At 39.3% G+C, this 15,253-nt stretch overlaps 1 protein-coding gene across 1 annotated transcript; it reads right to left on the bottom strand.

Annotated features, from left to right (window-relative positions):
- Nucleotides 1-1,607: 1,607 nt before the first annotated feature.
- Nucleotides 1,608-14,308, bottom strand: LOC146473271 (cation channel sperm-associated auxiliary subunit epsilon-like). Its single transcript, XM_085118487.1, has 14 exons — nt 14,198-14,308; nt 13,991-14,053; nt 13,762-13,809; nt 13,145-13,240; nt 11,301-11,347; nt 11,104-11,182; nt 10,532-10,584; nt 9,690-9,740; nt 9,133-9,184; nt 8,479-8,558; nt 7,374-7,473; nt 6,734-6,820; nt 5,943-6,106; nt 1,608-4,206 (listed from the first exon to the last, which is right to left on the bottom strand). Exons 1-14 carry the CDS (start codon nt 14,282-14,284, stop codon nt 4,050-4,052), a joined length of 1,164 nt encoding a protein of 387 aa, XP_084974613.1. The 5' UTR covers nt 14,285-14,308; the 3' UTR covers nt 1,608-4,049.
- Nucleotides 14,309-15,253: the final 945 nt, after the last annotated feature.

Genomic DNA, 15,253 nt, shown 5'->3' with positions numbered 1-15,253 from the left:
TTAGTTTCTGAAGGATCAAAAACAGTTCCCCATATTCATTTATAAACTCTTGGGTCCCAATGAAACATAGTAGTTCATTGGTAGCTACAATAATATTGTCACCTGAAAATTGTAAAAGAAATTATAAGTAATAATTCTAAAGCTCATTAAGCAGAATCCCCTGTATTCAGTCCCATTGGTACCTGAAGTGAGGCCCAGAATGGCAAGCGGTACTTTTTAGACAAGTAAGTTGCGGGAGGGGAGGAGGTGAGGGCGTAGGGCTCCGTAGTGTAGTCAATATGAGAGAGGTTGCCATTGGGGGGTCCCCTAAGAAGGGGTCCCTTGGTTGTGCTTCACAAAAGGGTAGGTTGAATTGTCAATTTAGTTACGGGCCACCAAAAGACAATAAAGGGATGGTGTTATGTATTATGATGTTTATTGAATGCTGCCTTCTCACCCACAGAATCTCTCACAACCCCCCCCCCCCCCCCCCCATGACATTCATATTCATGGAAGATAAGTATGCCATAGATTTTTATATAGAGAGAAAATAATAGTCATTACCTGGAGGTCAAACATGGTCTGCCAAGCTATGAAATGCAGTGCTTGTTCTGACTTTGAACGATAGTCACGGAAATAGAAATAGAAATAATTCTTCACACTTTGGCTGTTATATTGGACTCCAAAAACCTGATAGATAACCTGTACAATGTTATCGTATTTTTCTTCTGAGTGGTTTTACAAAATGTTTGAGTGGGAAAGACAATGGTCATTAGTGCATATAACAGTAGCTCATCTGCAGCGAGGGGTGTGTCACTTTGAACACGTGAGGTACCCAGCTAAGATCTGACTTTGGTTTCGGCCTGTTATCTACTGGTGGTTTCGTTTTGTAACAAATTGCTTCATGTTCTCTTGTATTTGTGACATCAACTGAACTTGCTTTTACCGGTGTAGCACACGAGGGAGTATCAACTGGAGTATCAATCTGAATTTAGCCAAATACCACAGACAGCCGGCGGATTGTGATGAATAAAAAAGCCTTTTCCTTGATCTGCTCGGCTTGTCAACTGAAGCTGATAATCTTTCTTCAACAACATTTCTGTCCACACTGTCAAGGCCCCGTGGGGTAGAGCATGATGGCGATGTTCGTCCAGACTCGTCACAATTTTTTAAACGCTGTGGTGATGAAAAAACTGCTATTCTCTTGTTTAAAGACCCGCACACTGGGGCTCACAGGTGATAATCAAATTATTTTCATTCCTGAAGCCATAACCACACGTGAACTTGACAACAACATTTTAACTTAACTTGACAACTGTTACAAAGAAAAACTTTCTATTCCTTTCAAAAAGTTGCGATAACACGATGCACGATGTTTCGAGCCGCCGACCTCGACGAGGACAGCTACTCTATTTAAAGTTTCTTACCTAAATAAACTACGCGTAGAGGATGCACTGAGTTCTATGGTTTCTAACTCAAAAAGTTCAAAAAAGTTCAAAACGAAATTAACGGAGCTGAACAAGCTAAGGTTGTTCTATGTCTACTTTAAATCCTATGCCTCAAGCTGCCTCAGATCACTGGTAATAAGCATTTGTCTCTTCGCGCCCAAGAGTCAACAACACCATTCTTCGAAGAAGCGAAACTTATTTCATATAAAATTGTTGCTTGTTTAACATATGTAACCCGATCGTTATCACCTACAGCTTCAAACTCAAATTGGCATAATATTTAAATTGAAAGTAAGTTCAAATCTTGTACCGTTCTCTTGTAGTAATCCGTTTTCTTCATCACCTATTGATCTCCATCGCCGCCTTGAGCGCTCTCGAGCGCGCTCGCCCCAGTCCTACTCCGCATCACACATCGCTCAAGAGCCGAGTGCGCGTTTCACCGCCCATTCTTTTCTGCGCCCTGGTTTCAACTCGCGCCAACTTCTCCATCAAAACCAGGGTGCAGATAAAAACAGTCATGTTTTCCCGAGCCTCTTGGGTTACATCCACTACTTGAATCTAATTGGTTCACTAGGTTTATCCGTTTGTTACAATCACTTCTGATCGGCCAGAATCATTAGTCTCCACCCCCCTATCCCTCCCTCCCAGAGAAATGATGAGTGGAAGAATAAATTTATCCGGGCATTTTGAAAACCGTTCACTTAAAGGCGGCGTTAGATCAGTGACATATTTGGGTCTGTTTGCACTGGACGACTGCGTCTGAAACACGCCATCTTTCATTCCAAGTTCATTTTTTACCACTCGGCTATCGCTCTTTGCAGTAAATGTGAGGCAAATTCAACCGTCCCCTCCCTCAAGTACCATTTCGAACTTGCATGTATTTTCGTTGTTTACTATAGGTTATATAGGTTTTATATAGGTTTTCGTTTTTATATGGGTGTTATAAAGGTTTTCATTATTGTTTAAAATGACGACATCAACGAGACAGACAAACAATGGAGAAAACAACCAGTTTCACCAAAAATAGACCAGCGGTCAATCCAAGGAACACAAAAAAGGCTGATCTAGCTTTACAGCCAATAACATTACGGCTTAATTAACTGGCAGACAGCCTGTAACAATTTTAACTGATTTGTTGACGCTACGATATATAAGACGTATTTTAGCAAGAGCATGTTGTTTTCTATGTCCACGACACGGGTTGTACGACAATATTTATATTTTACTTAAAATATCATCTTCCTAGTAAAGAGCGTTTAACTTTTTCCAGCGGATAAGTGGCTATCCAGCAGATAAAATGTATTAGTTGGAGTCAATTTTATCGGCTGGATAGCGATTTATCCACTGGAGAGTGTTGTCCGTTCTTTGAACAACTGGGATCAGCTCTGGAAACATAGTACAATGTAATGAAAAAAACAGTACTGACTCAGAGTAAATAGTTTTCGGAACGAAAGTAAACCTCAAGGACAAACGCACGCTGGGTCAAGGAGGCCTAAATCCAACATTGAACAGCGATGGAGAGCTGGACCTAGCACCGGTATTCGACGCTATTCAACGGTCACGTGATGGAAAATCACGTGACCGACTAACAAGATCAAAGGATCACGTGATTCCATCACGTGACCAATTAACAAGATCAAACGACGGAAGAAGATGCGTTGAGATAACCTTGAAATATTTCGTTCCAAAATCTATTTGCTCTGAAACAGCAATTTTTTATATCAGATATATTTTGTTCTTGTTTGTCAGTGTTTAGTAGGTGTTTGTCTTGTGTGTATCATGGCTGTGTGTAGATTATCTCGTAACTTCCTGATATACACATGTATTAAGTTCTAACGCTTGAATTGACAAATAGAGAAAGGAAAAAAACGACTTCGTTAATCCGCTTGTATTACCTAATGAGGACTCAAAACGCAACACTTCAACTGGAAAAAAGATGCATATTTTTTCATACTATGATTGGATATAAATACAATACAAACATTTAAGTACTTTGGAAATAATGCGATGGAATATGTTAAGCCTGGTGAACAAATAAGAATGATGTATTTATCAGTAAATGACACTAGTATGTTCGGAAAAAAATCCGAGTGCCCCTATAGGAGTCGAACTTAAGACCTTCCGATTAACTAGTTCGGATGCTCTACCACTGAGCTACAGGAGACTCGTGGGAGCTACGGCCATTAAACTAGGTTCATGGGACAAACATCCTGCATACTGCTAGGATTGGAATGTCAATGCGTGACTGCTAGGATTGGAACGTCAATGTGTGGCATATGCCGCAATGGGAATAATGTGATGGAACCCAGTTTAATGGCCTTAGCTTCCACGAGTCTCCTGTAGCTCAGTGGTAGGGCTTTTCGAACTAATAATAAGAAGGTCTTAGGTTCGACTCCTGATAGGAGCACTCGGATTTTTTTTCCAAGCATGCCTGTGTCATTTATTGATAAATACATCATTCCCATTAAGTACGTTGTTAGATTTTTGTCCTTTCTCAAACTTCAGTTGTCGCTTTTTAACAATCCAATCACCTTTAAGCTTTCCAACTGACACTAAAATGGCCGCAAAGTCCGTTTAAATTCAAGGTAAGTCGTTGAGTCGTTTCCCATAACATCGCCCTGGTCAGTTCCAGCAGACAACGGTTGTGTAGTAAGCGGATAAGATCACAATTGCGATGGTTAGACATGACGAGCCAAGGACAACAAAGGTAGGAATCTCTTCCATCCGGCTTCCAACATCAATCACTTGAACAGCAAACTCCACCGTCAGATTACAAAAGCTATCACATAAATTAATCGATTAGTACTGGTACGCAAGAGTGCAAGAAAAATCTGAAACAACTATTGCGCACGCACTTGGAGGTGGGGTGGGAGGGGGCTCCAACGAATCAGAGTGGGTAAAACAATGGCTCTGCACGTGCGTTAAAAAAACTGAGTACAATTCTCTGACGTCCTCTGCACAACAACGACCTGAAATGACCAAATTCAAAGTTTTAAGGAGCACGTGGGCACACGACGGTGAAGTTTTCTTTCTTTTAATGGGCTTGAACGTCGTTGCCACTGATTATGTTTCTGGATAATTCCGAGTTGATCGGGATGGAATAATCACAAAGTAGATCAGATAACGTAAATATTTATTTCTATGGTAATGCATTTATATACCGCACATGTCACATGGTCTCATGGCGGTTTACAATTCTTCTGTGGAGTGAGATCGGACGTCAGCACGGTAAAGGCGCCACTGGCAGCCGCTAATAGTCCATATTTTGATCTCATCTACCCACCCAACCCACGCACGAATGTGAAAGAAAGATGAAATCAGAGATAGAGATAGACGTCTTCCACTCTTTATGAATCGTGTGTGGGTTTTTTAGCGTCCAACAAAATTATTAGGAACAAGTGTTGTGAGACAGGACCTAGGGTTTATCGTCCTTATCCGAGAAGACTAGAAAGTCTAACCGTTTGCAGATGTCATTACAAAGACAGTACTTTCTCCTCGGTTATTTAAAGACCCCGAGTGTTGGTCCGGCCGGGGTTTGAACCCGCGACCTCCCGCACAATAGGTGCTCTCCCAACTGAGCTCACCGGTCAGCGGTCTAAGTGATGTTTTCGTTGGCGTTCCCGTCGTGCTTTAGTCCCTATTTACTATGGAAGTAACTATAACCGGAAGGGGAGGAGTGGGTGGGGGAATACGACTCATACATGACTGCAGTATTAGAAACCTTAAAATTGAGGTTTTTCGGCATTTCCCGCGAACCGCGAACGTCAAGAAGTCACGTGACCAGTGCCTTGCCGTCTGAGGTTCACGTTTGTACGTCAAGACCACGCTCTAGAGGTAAGTGATTTACCGCAAGTTTTTTGCACCCTAAAACATCACAATCCCACGTTTGAGAGGAAATACTACTTTTTAGAACTATTCCGCTTATTGATTATCGAGTTCTTTTTCATAGAAACGTAATTTCGAAGACGATTTCTCAACTAAAATAGAAGTGAACGAACGAATGAATTGAAAACAAACATAGCAGCCGGCTATTTGTTGCTGGAACTGTTTTGCCAGTCGGATTACTTTGTGGTTAAACTACGATAAACAGAGTAAAATAAAAGCAGATCTCTGATATGTGAAGGCATACTAGAAATAAGAAATCGGGATCTTCATCGCTCGAAGACGAACCTTCAGAACTGCTATCATCCAGCTACATAACGTCCAGCAGATCTTTGTAGTCTTGTCTGATTTGAAGAGGGTCAGTGATTTAGTGTTCTGCTCTCATTAATCAATAAAATCCAACAAACACATCAAAATTTACATCTCATCTTCGAGCAGCAGCCATCTTGTTTTGTACTAATTTCTCATAATTCACCGGTGCTATCACCCGTGGATCTTAAGTCCCAAATATGGGCAGACGGCTAACGTGAAACCGCTAACCGCAAACCGCGGTTTGGCGTTTGCGGTAAGATGGCCAAACCTCGATCTTAAGGTCTCTTTTAAACCATCATGACCGACCGAGTATCCTCTCACCTGAAATCTGGATCAATGACTGTCAGAGTAAAGAGAAACATGCCAACATCATTCCACAGGACATGTGAAGAGGCTGTGGAACTGTTCAGGATCTCATAAGGTTGATCAAGATCAGCAATGTTCACAGGACCATTTGTGGCATCTTCAAAACAGCTGCGGTAATTCTGTTAAATTGAAAAAATAAACATGAATGGCATGGGAATAAAAATAGATTATTTTAACATTTGTTAATGAATGCATTTCAAATAGAGTTCCCAGATACTTTTTTAATTATTTTAATGTGAGAAACGATGACATTCACTACTACAAAACTAGAAATAATTATGACCTTATTTTGGAAAAAGTTAACTTAGAATGCACCAAGCGCGCTGTTTTTTTTTTTTTTTACAAAGATGGAAACATTTTTAATAATTCTTAGAATTTATGACTGTTTGAAACTTCCTTTTAATGTTACCATCTTAGAATATTTGTGATCTCTTTTTATTTTTATTTATTTATTTATTTTTTAATAGGACCTGCATTGATGGCAGTTTTCTTCTTAAAACTGATGCAGCAATCCTGTATAAATATGTTTGAATAATTGTTAATAATTATTAAACGTGAGGAATTGAGGACATGCGATTGACATCTTGATTGGCTCTTTGCTGACAGAGAAATTACACGCGATTTGTGCTTGAAAAGCGTAATGTCTTCTATTTTTTCCCCCTTTTCCCCTTATTTCTGTCATTTTCTCGCTGCAAAGTTCCTGTGCAGATTTCTCCGGACAACTCAGTTTTAGCACTGGTGCATACCGTTTTAGACCAAGCTGTCTCTTTGTTCTGACCTTCCACGAATTTCACCATCTTCTCCCAACTCTGTGCTTCACTGGTGCATCCAGCCTGTGTTGAAGAAAACAAATATAGAAGACAGTGGGAAAGAGTTGATCGCATACTCTCACTCCCTCTCCTCGCGCTTTGAACTCTCCCCATCACGCTTTCCGCCTTCTCCTCATGTTCTATATCTCTCCTCGGGCTGTGTATTCATCTTCTCTTTTCTCGCGCTTTGCGCGCTCTCCTCGCGTTTTGTGCTCTCCTTCCTCGCGCTTTCCCTTTCTTACCACGCGCTTTTCCTCTCTCCCCACGCGCTTTGCGCTCTCCCTCCTCGTGATTTTCCCCTCCCCCCGCTTCGCGCTTTCCGCTCCCTCCTCGCTCCTCGCGCTTTGCACTTACTCGTCTAACGCACTCTCTTCTCGTGCTCTTTCGGTTTTCTTATCACGCTTATAACTCTCCTCATTTTTTGTGCCATCTCGTCGAGCTTTGCACACTCTCCTCGTTCTTCACGCTCTTTCAGTCGCCTCTGAATACCATTTTTCTTTTTACATTTTTCTGCAGCTACCACACCGCCCCAGTAGTGCTTACAAGTTCCAGCCTATCAATGCAACCTTGACTATACCTCCTTCATAGTTGCACTGTATTGGAAACCAACTCGGCCATTATGTTCCCACAAGACATAGTTTGCGTCTACTTCTTTAACAAGCGTTTCTCCGTCATATCTGAAAAGTATGATAACGACTGGTAAATGACACTTTGGGGAAAGGGGGTGGGGGGTGGAGTGTACCCTCACATAAAAGCGACTGCAGTGCTTGTCGTCCTATCAAACCCTAGGTGAAGTCGCACCAGAGCCTAAGTGGTCCACACGGCCGGAGCTTAGCCCGGTTTCTGTCGCATGAAGAAACTAGGAGTATTGCTACTCCCCCCAGGATGGGATGCTAATCCATCGTAAGGTTACTCCCAGCAGTATGTCGCCGGTACCCATTTATACACCTGGGTGAAGAGAGACAAAGTGGAGCAAAGTTTCTTGTCTAAGGAAACAACACAGCAATGAAGAGACCAACCTGGCCTCGAGCCAACGACCCTCAGATCCTCCGACCGTCCGATCGAAAGTCCGACGCGTTAACCACTACACCACCGCGCCTCCACTATCAAACCCCAGGCCCCCTTGATTTCTCCGCTCGTTACCAGAAAATTGTGAAAACGTACACTCAAACAAAATAAAAAAAACTTTCTGCATTTTGAGCTCCTGATAGAGGGGAATTGAAAGGCCCCAACCTTATATTTATTATTTTATCATTTGTTTATTTATTTATTTATTTATTTATTTATTCATTCATTTATTTATTTATTTATTTATTTATTTATTTATTTATCTATTCATTTATTTATTTATTTATTTATTTATTTATTTATTTATTGGTGAAGTTTCCATTTGAGTGTCGTAAAACCAGTATCAAAGTAATTATTCTGACCAATCACAACAAACGTAAACAGCGCAATTAACCAATCAGAATATAAAGCAAATACACGTAACTGGCGCCAAGCGCGGGAAAACGCGTGCGAGCAAATCACCATTAATTTTCGTTTTTGTTTCTCATTGGTTGAGAAAGTTGCGCGAATTTTGTTAACCAATCACAGAGCGAAGTAAAGGAAAACCAAAGCAAATGCGGAATTACTTTCGACACTCAATTGAAAACCGCTTTATTGAGAACTTAACAACTTACAGGTCAATAACTGGTTTAAAGGGTTCATTCTTCCGTACAGTGAAAGGACATCCCAACTTGAAGAAGTCGTATTCAACACGCTGAAGAGAGAAATGACATTTGTTGTGATGCTGTAGATGTATACGCGGTTGATGTGAACAGAGGGAAAATGGGTTTGTATTGAAACTCTGTGATAGAGCGCGTTTTAGTTACGTGTCATAAAACCAAAATAATTACTCTGCCCAATCACAAGACTTAAACAGTGCAATGAACCGATCAGAACTCGAAGCAAATACGTGGTACCGGCGCCAAGCGCGGGAAAACGCGTGCGACCGAGATACGATTGGGTTTGGTTTGGCTTCTCATTGGTTGAAAAAGTGGCGCCAGTTTTTCCAACCAAGCACAGAGCATACAAAAGCAAAACCAAAGGAAACACACCGCCATGACACTTTCGACCCTCAATTAAAAACCGCTCGATCTAATAAAACCATGTCGTTTTAAACCCAAACAAAACCTCACGCCCGCACTTTTGTTGCTGAACTAGTCTCATGATTGTCAGGAACTAGCAAATTGGACCTAAATTACAATTTCATCAATAATGCTGACTGAACTTCCCGACTGTGGCATTTTTACTATCAGGGACATTGTACTCTACAAAGGACACAAATCTTATACCTTGTCTGCTATAACATCCTGATTTGCAAGAAAAATGCCTTTCCGCTGATTACTGCAACAAAGAAACAACATTACATTATTTACAAAACAGTCATGAAAAGAATGTTGTAAATTAACACAGAATACTGTTATACACGGACTATAGCTCACTTTGCAAAAGTATGGCACCCACTCTATCTATCTCCAGGCTGCCAATCTTACCCAATGTAAGCTATTATGAGCCTCTTGACTTGTGAAAACTTTACCAGCCATTGTGCTTAAACAAGTTGTAAATTGTACTGTGACTGTCGGATGGTTTAAACTGGATAAATTTCAGTGAAATGAATGGGCTCAGTGGTGAATCTACACTTAAACATACAGCATTGGTACCTCCATCTCTTACCCTGAACAATACTAACCCCCCCTCCCCCTACCCACCCCCGCCAGTTACAAAACCATTATTGGGGTAGACGTGATACAATTTTTGGCTTCGTTCAACTAACAGGGTTTTCAAAGATATAACTATTGAGTGCGTGGGTATTACTGTTGTGCATTAAAGCTAATGAACATCATCTTACCTTGGGATAACAAAGGAATAGTTTTTAAAACCGTCACAGCTTACTGGTTTGCTGAAGAAAACATAAAAATTACTTGTCACTCACGAGTCACGTGTGAGTGAAAAAGTGATGGAAGATATTTCAGTCTTTCATTGCTATTGATCATTGACATATTATTTGAGCAAGAGATACATGGCTTTATCAAATCATTGACTGATTCACTGACTGGTGGGTTGATTAATTTAGGATTCATTCATTTCTACAGTAATTACCCATACTATATGCAGCTATTTCAGCTAACATTGCCACCTGATAAAAAAAGAATTACAGTTACAAGAGTAGCCACGTTGGTCCAGAGAAAGACAAAACCGAGACCAAGATTTTTGGCATTTTCTTTCCTCCTGACAACAATAAACCTTTGTGAAAATACCCTGACAAAACAAATCCCCACCCCTAATCACCTCAAACAAGCACCATTTGTAGTGCCCTGGATAAACTACCTCGGATTAACAGTATACTGTATTAAACTCAACTCTACAGCTAATTGTTGATTTGCCTGCTTTATGCCGGCCAACGGAATTAAATCTGGTTTTCATGAAACCAACTCTGAGTCTTACTTTATTAAGCCTCCCAACCCAACGACCCCCCCCCCCCCCTTCCCATCCCCTGCATCTGATTCAAGCACTCATCTAATTAAGGACAAATTTGAGATAAGTAGCTGGAGCTTATCTTCAAGGAAATATGGTAAAGGCATTTATGAGGCTGTTTACTACTACCAATAAATTTCCACATTTTGGTTAAGGTTTTGTCACAAAACCTTCTAAAACCTTTTATCTAACAATGTTAACAGTAAACTAACTCACCCCCTGGGAAATATACGTCGGTTCAGAGGACATCCAACAGTTATATTTGTTTCCTTAATTAGGGTCACCAAAAAATAAAACAAAATTATCATTATTTAAAACTTACATATATTCTGAAGAGGTGAATTAAACATTAGCAAATTTACCCTGCCCCAGTCAGGTTGGTCAGGTGGTTTGGGTATACTGGTATCTAATGCAAGGGTATTTGGACTAAAGTGCAGATGAGAAAATTGGTTACCAGCTGGATAGGATAAAACATCACATTATTTCCATTGCGCATATACCACACATTGCATAACCCTTAGCCTGTCCCAGCCATTTACATAGTGGGGTGCAGGGTGAATAAATTTATAAGTGACTTCCCCACCAATTATCATTATACAGGCATGCATAGTAAGTTTCTCGTCACCTCTCCCCACCACGTGAATGCCTGGAACAGGCTACACAACCCTTTCCAACAGAAAATTTAACAGAGGTGGTACAGGAAGAGGTATCTCCAGACTGTCTACCCTTCCCCTCCAACCCATGATTAATTTTGTGATTAATTAAAAGTAATACAGTACGTGACTTACAGCCTTCAAGGTAACACAACTAGTATCTTCAGAAAATGCCTTGATTGTAAACAAAACATCTTCAGGTGTTTCACTCAATCTAAAGAAACAGTGAATATTTCTAGTTCATTTCCAAGTCATAGATAAGTCAAAATTTACAGAAATAATAATATTATTTGCTACAGCGACCTAACAACCTAGCAATCTATACCTTTTACCTTTTCTTTTTTCCCGTTTGTTGATCGTTTTGTCCGACAGTAGCTATCTGAAATTGCCAAAGCAAATAATAATAATAATAATGATGATGATGATAATGATGATAATAATTTTTATTAAATAAATAACTTCTTTATTAACATATTCCCAGCGAATTGCTATTTACAAGTTAAAAGTAGAAAAAAGAACTATTTTAAAAATGCCATTTAAAAACCCTATTAAATAGGGTTTACAATTCATTGCAATTTAAAAAAACTATTTTCAAGCACAATTTTTTTTAAAGAAAAACAACAACAACAAATAATAATAATAATAATAATAATAATAATAATAATAATAATAATAATAACAGTTATCACACAATTAACTTCCTGTCAGTTGGGATTTTTAACCATGCAGTTATGTTCCAAATATTTAAATAATAATTTATTTATTATTGTTTGTTTGTGAATTTTAATTAATGCTCGGCCCCACTAACAATTTTGTATTATAAACACTGCTGGGGGTAAATAAATTATTATTATTATTATTATTATTATTATTATTAACAATAACTGTGCAAACGTGGGAAACAATGCTTATTAAAATTTTAGTGTAGGAATGTGTCACTGTACTAATACTTGACTAAACTTCTACCATTCTCAGACCAAACTAAGCGATTCTTCCTGCCTGCTACAATCCCGGCTAAAAACCATGAATCAGTCTCAATGGAGCACATCCCCTTTCCCCTTTTCAATGTTGTTGCCTCTACAAAACATGTTCCACTTTAACAACGGTTAATTACGATAAAACAACGTAACATCCTGTACAAAACATGTTCCATTCTAACAACAGTTACCATAAAACAACATTGGGTCAACACTGAGTGGGGGAGGGGAGTGTTTCAAAAATATTTGACCTTTATAATTTGTAGCTTTGTGTAGACAGCAATACAGCATACAGTATACAGCAAAACCTACTGATATATACCCAGTGGGGAACAGTGGGGCAGTACTCCCTTATGTAATCTATTTCTAGCTGTACTCCTTATATTAATTATTCTATATATAGGTGCTGCTCAAGTGATAATAGTTTATTTGTACTGTTTTGGTGTAGAAATATGAGTATAGGTTAAAATTAAACCATTTTGCTGTATATCTTAAAACAGGAGTGGATTTTGCAGACCAGCTCTGAAAATGGGTATCACAAATTTTAGAGGCCACCATCTTGTTTAGTTATTAAGATATATGTTCAGTATTGTTTCTTAGGAATAGACTATTCCTAGTCCAACAATAGACTTTTCTGAAAAAACAAAATAGGATACATTTAAACTTAGTAGGGCTTTGTGGATCCCTGCCCCCTCCCCCCCCCCAAAAAAAAAACCCCTTTGGGGTGGTGCAGACTATCATCGCTTGTTTGGGGGAGTTAATCCTCCCTCCCCAGCACTACAAATTATTCCTCACAGTAGATTAAGTTCCAAATCTCAGAAACATTCCATAGAAGGACTGGGGTATAAATGGCCTACAAATTTTTGGCTTTCATCAAACTCTGGGAGAAGCAGGGGAGGGAAGGGCACTTGGTTTCTTGAATAAACTTTTAGTCCCCAAAAATCCTCAAATGTAAAACCATTTTTTCTCCTTTTTCATTAGATCTCCCTCATTTTTGGCATAAATTATGTCTATGACAGTTCATTTGAGAAATTAAACTTCCCACCATTTCCCCTCTGGATTTTGTCCTATTTAAGAAAAACAAACTCAACCTTTACTTCAGACCGCCCTTGCATAATTTCTTTATTAAATTAACAACATTGTTTGAACATGAAAATATTATAAAATGATCTACCATCAGCTATTTGTTGAGTACTTACAACATCTCTGGAGACTACTCCTATTCCTTGCTGTTCTGACGATGTTTCCCAACTTGTTAAATTGAATGCAAGGTAGTCACTATTAGACAGGCTACCCTGAAAAAAAGGCCATTAAAACAACAGATAGGTGATTACAAAGAAAATATAGCAATACTATGAGAAAGCTTAAAACAATATTTAAAATATTAAATTATTTAAGTTAAGCTGTAACTGCAAAGTTTAATGAATAAATTAATGTGCGGATTTGAAGTTACTATGGAAAAAAAAAAGATACCCAAACCAATTTTAAACATGGGCTGCCCTCTGAGGGTATCATGCATAATAAGAGCCCCCTTTCCAAAAAAAGAGACTACAGTTTTTCATTGGGACGTACATGATCCAGAGATCTAGAGGAAGTAATGGGAAACAAAAAATATAAAATCTTGTGGGTTTTTACAGACAGACAGACAGACAGTTAGATCTTAACTGCACTGATATTGTAGTAATAGATAAGAAAAGCAGAGTATGTTAGGTAGAGATTTTGTAAAGAAAAAGTATGATTTGAATCTCTGAGTAAATTTCCTTACTTTGTACTACTTTTTGCTGTCTGTAAGTAAGCTTAAGCTTGTTATACTCACAATAAGTCGATTATCTTGCCAAGGTTCTGGAATAAGTTTAGCCCACACCTGAAAAACAAGCAAAGAAAGAAAAACCTCAAGTTTATGAGTTCACATTAAAGCTTAGCTTAGGAGCGCTCGCTCCACTACTGAAACTGTTTTCCTTTCGTACAATGTTTTCGTAAAGTTGAAAGCGAGTAAAAAAAATTCTTTACAGCCTTGCAACCATTTCAGTTGAGGTTATACTTACCTCGATTGTTTCTCCTTTGTCTAAGGCATACGCTGGCTTGAAATTGTGGAGCAAAGCTTCGTGCTTCGATATAAACAACACAATACGATTAGGCATCGTCACCGATCATGGGACGGCAATTTGACTTGCTCAACTGTTGATCGAGTCAGCCGTGGGAAGTTTTCGCGAATTAAATAAGGCTAAAATCTGCTCCTGTATTATACTGACCTTCGGGCATTTTCCACTTGCCAAATGAACACACCGTAAAATAACTATTACAGCAAAACTGAACAAAATTGTGGCTAAGTACGACATGCTTCGCACAATCACCGTCCCTCGTCCCCGGGCTTTTTGGAGCATTGGGCGGCCTCTTTAATTTAGCCAAAATGAAGAGCCTTGATTTTCTTGGAAAAGAAATTCTGCTGAATGGTCTGTCGTTTTTCCTCGGCACGGGGGCGGTTGGGGAAAACCACACATTTTTCAGGAATAATTAAGCAACAATTTTAAAAATCTTTAAAATACATAACAATGCACAAATTGACCCGTATAGTCATAAGCAGCGCAAAAATGCCTTTGTCAAGAAAACAAGGAACCACCTTCAGGTAAGATGCGCAAAACATATGCGCATTGACAAAAGGAGGTACCGCGTAAACGTCACTTCTTGTGGAATAAAAGATGATTAAAATTAAACGTGAAAGCAAGCTGGTGAAAAAACGTTAACGATAGACGTATTACATTCAAACTTCAAATCTTTCACAGATAACTCTTGCGAAAACACTGCAACTTTCGTTTTGGATTTCAATATCTCTTGCTACGTCTGCGTTTCTCGACAGAGTCGTAAACGACGCAAAAATCCTTCTGTACTAGGACGCATCGTTCTTAAGCAATACACTGCTAAGGAGTCAGTCAGTTACTCAACTGATTTAACCTTTATTAAAAACTAGATCATTGTATAATGCAATTCCAGGGTTTTGATTCGCTTAGCGGCCATGGTATATCAGCTATTATTAAAAACTGCATCATTGTATAATGCAATTCGAGGGATTTGATTGGCTTAGCGGCCATGGTATATGAGCAATTATACCATAGCCGAGAAATGGCGACCATTAAATTGTCTTCTGGTCGTTCTTGCACAGCGAAATCAGTAAGATCTAGCAATATTTCTCGGCGCGCCTCGTTGGCTATCTATCATCTCATATCCAACGCGCGCTCGTGGAATAATTGTTAATTATACGGGGGGGGGGGGGGGGGGAATGGTTCTTGGGTTCAGTTTTGCTGGGTATG

The sequence above is a fragment of the Pavona decussata genome, unplaced genomic scaffold (genome assembly GCF_977016875.1).
Source record: "Pavona decussata unplaced genomic scaffold, jaPavDecu1.1 SCAFFOLD_94, whole genome shotgun sequence".
NCBI lineage: Eukaryota > Metazoa > Cnidaria > Anthozoa > Scleractinia > Agariciidae > Pavona > Pavona decussata.
The sequence above is the reverse complement of the archived record's forward strand: the minus strand, read 5'-3'. Positions and strand labels throughout refer to the sequence as shown.

Bases quoted from the DNA above. Each gene is read 5' to 3' on its own strand.
- LOC146473271 (XM_085118487.1), bottom strand. From the start codon at position 14,284: ATGTCGTACTTAGCCACAATTTTGTTCAGTTTTGCTGTAATAGTTATT. The intron at 11,183-11,300 runs GTAAAAGGTATA...CTGTTTCTTTAG, and splicing joins CAAACGGGAAAAAAGAAAAG to ATTGAGTGAAACACCTGAAG. The intron at 6,821-7,373 runs GTATAGTCAAGG...TCTTCAACACAG, and splicing joins ACAGTGCAACTATGAAGGAG to GCTGGATGCACCAGTGAAGC.